Source organism: Ranitomeya imitator, chromosome 5 (assembly GCF_032444005.1).
Source record: "Ranitomeya imitator isolate aRanImi1 chromosome 5, aRanImi1.pri, whole genome shotgun sequence".
In the NCBI taxonomy this organism is placed as follows: Eukaryota; Metazoa; Chordata; class Amphibia; order Anura; family Dendrobatidae; genus Ranitomeya; species Ranitomeya imitator.
Window position 1 is genome coordinate 545,808,842 of NC_091286.1, and position 11,484 is coordinate 545,820,325.

At 39.8% G+C, this 11,484-nt stretch overlaps 1 protein-coding gene across 1 annotated transcript; it reads right to left on the minus strand.

Moving 5' to 3' along the window:
• Positions 1 to 214: 214 nt before the first annotated feature.
• TM4SF1 (transmembrane 4 L six family member 1) lies at positions 215 to 8,900 on the minus strand. Its single transcript, XM_069727620.1, has 5 exons — positions 8,569 to 8,900; positions 3,573 to 3,662; positions 3,346 to 3,488; positions 2,432 to 2,618; positions 215 to 613 (listed from the first exon to the last, which is right to left on the minus strand). The coding sequence occupies exons 1-5, from the start codon at positions 8,743 to 8,745 to the stop codon at positions 599 to 601; spliced, it is 612 nt and encodes a 203-aa protein (XP_069583721.1). The 5' UTR covers positions 8,746 to 8,900; the 3' UTR covers positions 215 to 598.
• Positions 8,901 to 11,484: the final 2,584 nt, after the last annotated feature.

Genomic DNA, 11,484 nt, shown 5'->3' on the forward strand with positions numbered 1-11,484 from the left:
CCTTTGTTTCTTTGTGTTGTTCCAATACATACAAAGGAAATAAACGTGCATAACAAAACATGTGTAATAGTAAGAATTATCTGGGAGAAATACTTCATTTTCTGGAACAATTTCAAGGGTGTTGTCACACACATAGCAGTGCACACATCTTCCTGAGAAGTTGCGTTCACCCTCATATAGTGGGCAGCTGGTACATACATTTAGCTCACCAGCATATTCTTTATGGTTGTTTATTTGTTCTTAATAATATTACAGTAAGGAAAAGTGTGTAATAAAAAGACAAAACAGGCAGAAATATTAACACTTATATTACAACTATGAAGTCAAGAACAATTGAAAATGGAGCTGCACGTGCAGTTTCAGCATCATAAAGTGAGACCATTGGATTGTATAGTCTTGCTTTGATAATGCCATCCCCAACACTATATCTGCCTTTACTTTATTATCAGTCAGTTTCAACATTTCAGTATAAAAAGTTACATTATTACACATCCAATAAGCAAACATATTAAATACATAGTTCTGTACAAGTACATATACAATTTATATAGCAAAAATCCACAAAGTCATTCATGCCAACTTGATCCAGGAAACTTCATCAGCAAACATATTGCTACAAAAAAATGAAAAAACAATTACTTCAGAGCAGTAGTCACGATTCCTCTAATACAAAGACAAGAAAATACATATCTGGTATCTACAGAAAATAATGATAAAATGTAATGATGTATATGGATAGGCATCCTATAGACCTTGTTCACATCTCCTTGTTTAACGTACATGTTCTATAGATTTTAGATCTAAGGGGTAAGGTTTCTCCATGTGGAGAGTGACGTGCCAGGTCTGGCATGCCAGTATGAGGAGACTTAAATGCCTTGCATACTCCTCTGGGTAATTAAATATGCAAATTGTCTCTGTAGAGAGGAAGAGGACTAGAACTCTAAAGCCACCTATTGGAAATAGTGATCTTACAAGTCATTATTATCATTAGTCATTATCATTTAACGATCCTTGAAATATGACTTAGGATAAAAGCCAAATCAGAATCTCAATTTGTAGATACGGGGTTTTGCGGTATTGACCATCATCAGTGCAAAGTATGAGATCTGATCTTTCTAGGTGAGAGGCTAAGACTGGGATCTGAGGGGTAAGGTTTCTCCTTGTGGAGAGTGACATGCAAATTGTCTCCTCAGAGAGGAATTGCTACTTCCACTAGGTGGCACTAGAGTTCAAGTCCTCTTCATCTCTGGAGAGACTCTCTACATTTTTAATTTCCCAGAAGAGCATGCAAGGCGTTTAGGTTTTCTCATACTGGCGAGCCAGACCTGGCATGTCACTCTCCACAACAACAAAAAAAACCCTTACCCCTTAGATCCCAGTCTTAGCATCTCACTCAGCCAAACCAGATCTCATACTTTGTACTGATAAGGGGCAATACCCGGAAACACACTGTCTACAAATTGAGATTGTGATTTGGCTTTTATCCTAAGCCATATTTCAAGGCTCGCTAAAGGGTCGATAATGACTTATAGGATTGATACTTCCAATAGGTGGCACTAGAGTTCAAGTCCTCTTCCTCTCTGAAGCGACAATTTGAATCCATTTTACTCACAGCAAGAACACATACCCGTTATAGTGTGAAAAAAGAAAAACACCGATTCATGTCTGATTTGATCCAATTTGCAGATACAGATCTCCCATTCAAGTCAATGGATTTGTTCAGAAAGAAAAACTTGCAAACTTTTCTTTTGTTTTCTACCTACATTGTGCCGTTTGTCTCTCATATGCGAAAAAACCCACAGATTAAAAAAAAAATGGATAAAAGCTACTGTTTTTCTCGCCAAAAATCGACCCTTCTTTCAAAATGTAGAATTTGCCCTTCTTAGTACATTACATTGCACTTAATTTAGAATGTGGCAATGTCTTTCCTGATATTCAGGATAATAAGTAATTGATCAATGACTGACCTGAGAAAGGTGGAATGTGATGGACATGTGTGTTTATTAACCTTAGTGACTTTGGAAGCGTTTCATACACCAGTCCTGTACAAAACACTCACTGGAGTAACTAAATGTTTTTCGGAGCAGAACATTTCTTATCTGGGTTTTTCATGAGCCAGAAAATTAAATCAATACCAGCTATGAAATGGCTTAAATATTCTTGTATCATTTCTGACAATTTTCCAGTGTAAATTATAATTTTCTTTTGTTCTATGGATGGTCTCAGCCTTTTTTGCTAAATCCTGCTCTGCCTATTTTAAGGAGACAACCCTTGTAAATACAAAATGCAAACCAAACCCACATACATCCATAATTTAATATATTCATAGAAGCTTTTCCATCAAGGAATCTATGCAAACAGAACATTTTGGACACAATCGCAATGATCACGGTAAAATTTATGGACAATTCTCAGACAAACATTTCATTACCTGTGATTTCTGTTGACAGCAACAAGCTCCACATATTCCTCCAATTAAACCATTGATGACCTGAATTACGCACAAAATGACTTCAATTCCAGAGAGACCCAAAAGGATGGAGAAGAGGGTGACGTTCCATACAACAACATTTGTTGGTTCTGTACACTGGGACCAAGTTGAATGGTCAGCCAAATAGCTGTAAGACAGACACGGTAAGTTATATAATGTAGAAAATATTAAATAATTATTCTTTAAAATATATTTATATCTTTCGTAAATCAATATTAGGATATGTGAACATAATGGGTTTTTTTCAGACAGATTCCGCTCCATAAACAATGCATATAAAACGATCAAAGGAATCAACCTATGCATTTCTATGTAAAAATGATTTGTGTCATTTGAGGCTTTCAAGGGTCTTTTAACCACTTCAGATTGCGAAAGACTCCAAAAGGTTAAAAGAAGAAGGTGTTTTCCGCTTTGAAGACTCCCAATTGCTAAGAAAAACTGCTGCCAAAAATGTCAAAAAATGCTCAGGAAAGCACCCTAAAAAGAAATGGTAAAGAAGTTGCTTCAGAAAAAAAGGTGATGTTTCTCAAAGAGGTTTCCTCTGGAAAGACTCAATGCCAAGAGAGACAATGTGTGCACATATTCTTAACCTTCTCAGTACCATCAAATCAACAAAATACATACATTTTAGTACTGGGTAAGAAACATGAAAGTTAAATTGTAATGACAAAATGTGAAGCTTTGTCACATTGAATGATGAGTGCAGAATAGTTGGATCATCTATGGACTCACGGCTGGCCACAGAATTGAGATAGAAGATTTAGATGGGATAGTCAGACTTTTTCAATCTGTCCCCGATGGCAGATATCAGTGGGGTCAAGCATGGTACTGATTAATATACAAAAGATACATACTTTGAATTAGAACCCGCAAATGGATAGGTCCACACGCCATTACTAAGACATAATGGTCCTTCTGTTAAGCCCAATGCTGAAATGATGACACAATATCCAGCACCAGCGACTCCGATTAATGCAGCCACCACAGACCCCAGCATCTGTAATAAAGAAGACATCAGTGTCCTATCTGAGCTCTCCTGATTGGAAATAAGTGACATTTTCTATATGTGTAAAGCACTTACTGCACAGCTTCTCCCACAGGTCCTGTGGCCACAACATCCACAGCAGTCTTCTTCTTCTAGTCCGATGAACACAAATGCTGGCAGCAGCATCTACAAAAAAAAACTATCACATTAATATTTGATCTACATGACATGTAAATTACAAGAAAGGATATTTTTATATATATTTGATCAGCAGTAGACATCTAATTTGATTCTCGATCTTATGTGCCAGTGACTGCATCCGTCCCCACCTCGCCCAACACTCGCCAAAACATTCCTGAAGGTGTTGGAACAGAAATTTACCATGACCACAATTTCCCGGATTCAGTTCTTTATAGTCATCAGGGTCATATTACCCACAAGGGTATCCTCCAGTAGGCCTGGGTTCTGACAAGATGGATTCCAAAAGGTGAAGCGATCATGTTTAAAACCGACTTTGAGACCATTGCTTACTGATTGGCTTTATTTTTATAGGTTATAGTCACTGGTGGGGAGCGGGGACATAGATTAGCTGGACTGGCATGCACTCAACACCTAGTCTTCTAGTGATAATCTCCTGCTGCTAAAACACAGATTAAAACTACAGAACACAGCCTAATAAGTGGCACATCACTAGAATCAGGGTCTATGTCTCTGCATCATTCTGCTCTTAGATTAATACCAAAAACCTACTGACAGATTCCCTTATGATGCAGTTAGAGTGGATTGATTTGTTTTCTCAGGTAGGCCACGGCCCACCAGCCAAACCCGGTGGACCGTGCATCGTGGTTGAGTTTTCATGAGATTGTTTAATTGCCTTCATCGTTGTATATTCTACTCAAAAATCAAGTGGCTTCTTTTATGGAATAGCTAGGCTCCGGAATAATTTGTGCTTGAACTAACCTCTTCTATGAATCATGACTGTCCTTTATAACTTAGGAAGTTCTGTTCCAAGTGTATCTTCATCTAGAGATCATTTTAGCTGGATCAAAAACCAGTCTACACATTTTTTTTTTTAGCCCGGCCAAAGAAATGGATAGCAACTGGATTTATACTTTTTTTTAACATTGAGGTATAATAAAAATGGATCATAACAGATGGTCATCCATTATGTCATCCTTGAGTGGATCAGTTTTTTAGCGCTACACATGGCGGAATCCTAGGGCGGCCAAAGAGCTTTCTGCAGAAAATTGGCGTAAAACACTTTGAAAAGTGGCAATGTTTTAGCACAATATTAAATTGCACAAAACGTATTCAAATTTTAGCGTTTTCACCAAAGCTTGAAGCATCTCTACCAAAATGGGTAGAAAGTGGTTACGCCCAATGCTCAAAGTCATCACAACTGCTGGCGGTTTTCGACACCAGAAATGTTATACCAGTCACTCTCAATGAATTTGGGGTATCATACTCCAGGGAGCCCTACATTAGGCTGTCGTCAGCAATGCCGGACTTAATGAATCGACCCTAGGTATTCAGAGACAACTCTACTAAAAACAGATGCGTTACCAATGGAACAAAGACAGATGCTACGCATGCATTAAAGTTCCCATTCTTTTTTTTGTAACAATTGGATATGTGAACAGACCTAAAGGCAGTGTGCCCTGGCATCAGCCCAGCTGTGGCGGGTACTGACACTAGCCAGCACTGATAATAGGCTGAATTTATATATCATCAGTACAGTGTCTCTGGAGATGACATCTGTACTCTTATCTCCAGGATAAAGCAAAGCCAGCTATTACTGCAGTCACATTGGTAAAGGACAGAGACACTCATTATGTCAGCAGTCGCTTACTCCATGACACAAAGCTCTGAATTGTAGGATTGTTTGTGGGTAAATTGCATGTTTCTTCACCACAGTGCTGCGCCCTTAGGAAGGTCATTGTTACTGTTGTTGGGGAGGTATGAAGAAATAAAGGTTGTGTTTGGAGAACGGTATTAGTAATCTGACCAACGTGCACAGACATGTAAGAGGAGGGCAGGGTCACTGGAAAAACAGGAGTCACATGTACCTGCTTAAAAGTTTCCAGTTAGATGAAACCATTGTACAATACTGCTCAAGGTAGCGTGAGGGAACACCCCCTGTAGCCAAATCTGCCCCCAGAATACAGGCTACTATATAAGGCAGCCTATATTCTGCTTATAGGGAGGAAACAAACTATTCTACCATCAGTGTATGGTTTTCTCATGTCTGATCTCTTCTAGCACTGGCGTTACTAGCAGGTGTAAAGACGTGCTATGCGTTACCTTACTGTAGGCTGCAGAGGCTGATCATCCATGAGCCGTGGTAGAGTTACCGAGGAGGTCACGTGTGGCCTGGTGATACGCATCGGGGATCTACAGACCACCCACCCTGTAGGGTCACTCTGGTGTCACATGGAATTTATGCTTTCCACTATTACACTTTATTACCTGGTGTTGGATCTCACATTATCCTTGTTATGCTAAGTTCACACAAGTGTATAAAAAAAATTGCATGATTTCCATTCAGAAAAAAAATGCAGGATTTTCCATCTGTATTGTTGTCCGTATGGCATCCGTTTTTATACAACATCAGTTAATAAAATTTATGAGATCATGTTAATAACGGCTGCCCCCATGCTTCGCACTTTGGACTATTTTGGCATCCTGGATGCCGATACAGTTTAAAATAATGATGGGAGAGGGAGAAGTCTGCTGACGCTCATTCTCCCATCATTCCCCCTCTGCGTCTGACTACTGTGACGTATCAGTACGATAACATCAGTACAGTGCACCTTCTGTGCTGAGCAGTGCAGAGGGGCAGAAGATCGGAGACTGCAGAGACCAGAGCCAAGGGGGAATGGGGAGAGGTATTTGTTTTTCATTTTTAATGTATGGAGCATTATATGAGGCCTATTATACTGAATAGAGCAATATATAGGGCCCATTATACTGTATGGAGCAATATATGGAGCCCATTATATTGAATGGAGCAATAAATGGGGCCCATTATACTGAATGGAGTAATATATGGAGCCCATTATATTGAATAAAGCAATAAATGGGGCCCATTATGCTGAATGGGGCAATATATAGGGCCCATTATACTGAATGGAGCAATGTATGGGGCCCATTATACTGAATAGTGCAATATATGGGGACCATTATACTGAATGGAGCAATATATGGAGCCCATTATATTGAATGGAGCAATAAATGGGGCCTATTATACTGAATGGAGTAATATATGGAGCCCATTATATTGAATAAAGCAATAAATGGGGCCCATTATGCTGAATGGGGCAATATATAGGGACCATTATACTGAATGGAGCTATATATAGGGCCCATTATACTGAATGGAGCAATATATGGAGCCCATTATATTGAATAAAGCAATAAATGGGGCCCATTATGCTGAATGGGGCAATATATAGGGCCCATTATACTGAATGGAGCAATGTATGGGGCCCATTATACTGAATGGAGCAATATATGGGGCCCATTATACTGAATGGAGCACTATATGGGGCCCATAAAACTGTACGAAGCACTAAATAGGGCCCATTATACAGCATGGAGGACTATGTGGTGCCCACAATTCTGTATGGAGGACTATATAGAAGGAAAATGACTTTTGTAAGGGGTACACTGCTGAGGGCAGTTTCTACTGGTAGGATACATTTATCAATATCCCATTTACCTCTAATACTACAGTCACTGAAACCATGAGACCAGTGGACCCTGGATCACCTGAGTCCACTCTGCGGTATGACATTGTAGACTTTCCAATAGATATCACTCATGTAATGTAAGACGTGAAATCTTTGGCATTGTACTATACCTATATGTCTCTGCCGTATCTGTGCATCATGAATTGTGGTATGTGTTAAGGGGGCCCACTGAGAGTCTTTCGCCTGGGACCCTCGAAAACATGGAGCTGGCCCTGCATCACAGTACACTCGAATGTTTTACATGCACCCACAGATTTGTATGGGTGCGCATGATCCAATTATCGGATGCACTCGCAGCATGAGAAAATAAGTACTGGTTGGCATTGCCCCATAGTATAACATTGGGCTGAGAGCTAACCGACAAAACATTGACTAACTTTGCATTATACAACTTTTCTGCTGTACACAGTTAGATGTGTTGTCTGAATATCTATAATTCTAGTTTTAGATTTTGATAAATTAGTAAATAAAATAATGAATTTAGTTTTTACAGATTTTACATCTTTTCCCGGCTTTTTAGTGGTAACTCTGCTCCAGAAAAAAACAAGTAAAATGTAACAAAATACTAAAAAGAATGGACATTTCTATGCAAAACGACTGACTGTACATATGTTCAGGCTTTTGAGGGTCTTTTAAACCCTTCGGGTTTTCAAAAATCGCCAAACGTTTAAAACAAATGACATGTCTATTCTTCAGGCAATGGGAAGGCTACAAAAAATGCCTGGAAGAAGCTACGGCAAAGTTTTAAGAGTTTTTTTTTAAGCATTTATTTTGGAAATTAACCAAGAAATAGTAAAAAAAAACCGCAGCGAAAAAGCCAGAAAAAAAGAACAATTCCTGAAGTGGTTTACATTCAAACCCTGGACATTTTTGGCCGCTGAAAAAAAAATACACTGTGAACATAACCTTATAGTTAATATACTACAAATGGTGTGTTGTAAAAAAAAAAAAACCCTGTAACTTATAAGATATGTCCATATACAGGATTTCTCTTCTTTTCTTTTTTAGTAGCTATGGTTGTTTCAAAGAGAGCAATTTAGGGGGAAATCACCGAACGAGTCAGAGCTAGAAATGGATCCATAAAGAGGTATATGACCTTCGTAAATTCGCATCATTTAGGAATCCACTCCTGGGTTAGGTTCAGAAAACTGCTACAAAAACTGTGCTTTTTTTCCCCAAATGATGCTGTGCGGGAAACCATCCTAAAATATAATCTAATAAAATTGTTGCCATCTTCATAACAATCTAGAAGATTGTATCTTTGTTTTTGCAACTCAAAATAAACACAAAGAAAATCATTTGTTTCCATCTTTTGTAGTGCTAATGTTAAAAAGTATACTTACAAGGAGTCCAGCTCCTCCGATACCTTCAAAAAACCATACGTATCTGGACAGGTGGGCTTCTCGGGCGTACTTAGTTTCTCCATTTGGGAAGTATAACAAGATGTTAGCAACAATGGAAAGTACTGCTAGAATGAGAAGAAAATAGCCAATACACTTTGCACATTTCCCAAAGCACATCTCTGCTGTTCCTGGGTGCGGACCTGCTATATCCTTTGCCGGTGCTGTTATGAATAAATATAATGTGCACCTGTTGCTCAAGCTCTTAAATACCCAGGACTGTGTTAGTCACTAAAGTCAGACCTATTAATACCAGCACTGCTTACTGCAGAAACAAAGTATGTCATTTTTTTAGGAACCTACAAACAAAAGAAAGGTGGGGCAAGATGCAGGTATTTGTCTTACAACTTGGTATAACCTATCAGAGGCAAAACTGTGACATCATATTAGTTTTGTATGAGATTCATTCACGTGATGCCTGTTTGCAGACTTACTAATGTTCTCTGTCATTTATTTAGAGATTACAGGCTCTACGCTTTTGTTTCCATTACCTGTTGTCAATCACATTGCTTATGTATGTGTTTGGATAAAGTCTAAGACAGTTTTCATATCCATGGAGACATCGCTACGATTTGCCTGCATCCATTAATGGGAACCTGTCATGCGGGATAATTATATTTACCTGCAGCTATAGGGTTAATCTGCAGGTAAAAAGCATTAGCAAGGTGCCTGCCACTGTATTTATGAACTTTATTGCTCACATGAGCCGCCGGCTTTCAGTCATTGCTCACAGCACTGTGAGTGGTGGCTGTCAGTACACCCAGTCTCTTAGACGGACAGCTGGATTTGCAGTTCATCAGTGCAGAGCCAGCTGTCAGTCAAAGTGCCAGGGTGTGTTCTAATCGGTGACTTTAGATGTGGCAGAACACCTGGAGGACTGAAAGCTGGCGGGTGCCAGGAAGAATACAGTTAGTTTTCTCCCGGGTGCTGCCCTTTCATTACAGTCGCCGTTCATCTTTCTAACAAAATTAACCTTCAGATTAACTCTATATCTGCAACTTAATGGTGTAATTTTATTCATCACCCAGTTCCACCTTTTTCTGCTTGACTAAGAGCTCACTGGCTTGACTAAATCGCCACTGAGCTATCAGTCAAGGACAAGCAAGCTGGTTGGGTGGTGAATAGAGCCAAGAAAGAGATTTTAGGCTATGCACCCGCTATCAGAAAGTAGCAGCGTCTTGGATGCAGCGTATTTTCACTGCGTCCAAAGCGCTGCCTTCTATTAGATGCAGGTAAATCCGCATAAGCTCACTGAACTATGCAGATTTACTGCATTCCATACACTTCTATTGATTAAATTTCTGTTGCGGAGGCTAGCATCTCCGCAAGAGAAATTGACATGCTGCAGTCCTGAAAGACATGTTACATTTCAGTTTCTACAGGTGCACAAAGACGCATAGTGGACATGGGATTTCCACAGCAGCAATTCCTGATCCAAACTGCAGCAATTCCTGAATGTGGCCACATACCCTTAGAGGTAAAGGCTTGGGAATTGCTTTGGTACACCTAAAGCCCTGAAGCCTTGAAGGGAGGAACAGCTTGCATAAGTAAAAACTATCTTTCAAATGACCATATAAAACAGCTTAAAGAGCAGACATGGGTGTACATCGAGACAAGCTGAGAATCAAGTCTTAAGGTACCGTCACACTCAGCGACGCTGCAGCGATATAGACAACGAGCCGATCGCTGGAGCGTCGCTGTTTAGGTCGCTGTAGAGACGTCAAACACAGCAACTCCAGAACGATGCAGTAGCGATCCAGTGACGTAACGGCGACTCACTTATCGTTCTCGCTGGTTGTTGCTCCATGTAAAATGTTGCTGGCATCGTTGCTTTTGATGTCAAACATGACGATACACGCCGACCTGATGACGAAATAAAGTTCTGGACTTCTAGCTCCGACCAGTGATGGCACAGCAGGATCCAGATCGCTGCTGCGTGTCAAACACAACGAGATCGCTATCCAGGATGCTGCAACGTCACGGATTGTTGTCGTTCTCGTTGCAAAGTTGCTGAGTGTGACGGTACATTTACTGCCAATGTATGCACATTAGCTATCTCGAAATAAAAGTATCAATCTTGCAAGCAGCACCTAGCAGAAGAAGTCACCCTTAAAGCCAATGTCCAACCCTCTAAAGGGAATCTGTCAGGGCATTTTTATGAAGTTTACTAATAGTATCCTGAAATAGGGCTTGGGGAGCTCTTTCAGGATATGAAACTTTTATTTCTGTACTTGACCCTCTTGTGTTGTGGCAAGCCCCGGAAAAATTTATTGTCTTACCCCGGATTTCAAGCATACAGTAGATGAATGCCAAATGGATATTCACCCCTCCTCCCCATAATCCTGCCCACCCTTAGCAGGTGTCATTGATTAGCCAAGTGTATTTATGCTTAACTAGATGGTGGCCCGATTCTAAAGTATCGGGTAATCTAGAATATGTAGGTAGTATATAGCACAGGCTACCTACTATATTGCACAGTGACGTAGTATATAGCACAACCGACGTAGTATATAACAGAGCTACGTAGTATGTAACACAGCGTACATAGTATATAGCAGAGCTACGTAGCATATAACACAGCCACGTAGTATATAACATAGCCACGTAGTGTATTGCACAGGCACGTAGTATATTGGTCAGCCACATAGTATATAGCAGAGCCACGTAGTATATAGCAGAGCCACGTAGTATATAACATAACCACGTCGTATATCGTAGTATATTGCACTGCCACGTAGTATATAACAAAGCCACGTATTATATTGCACAGTCGACGTAGTATGTAACAGAACCGACACAGCAACATAGTATATTGCACAGCTACGTAGTATATAGCACAGATCACATAATATATTTCAT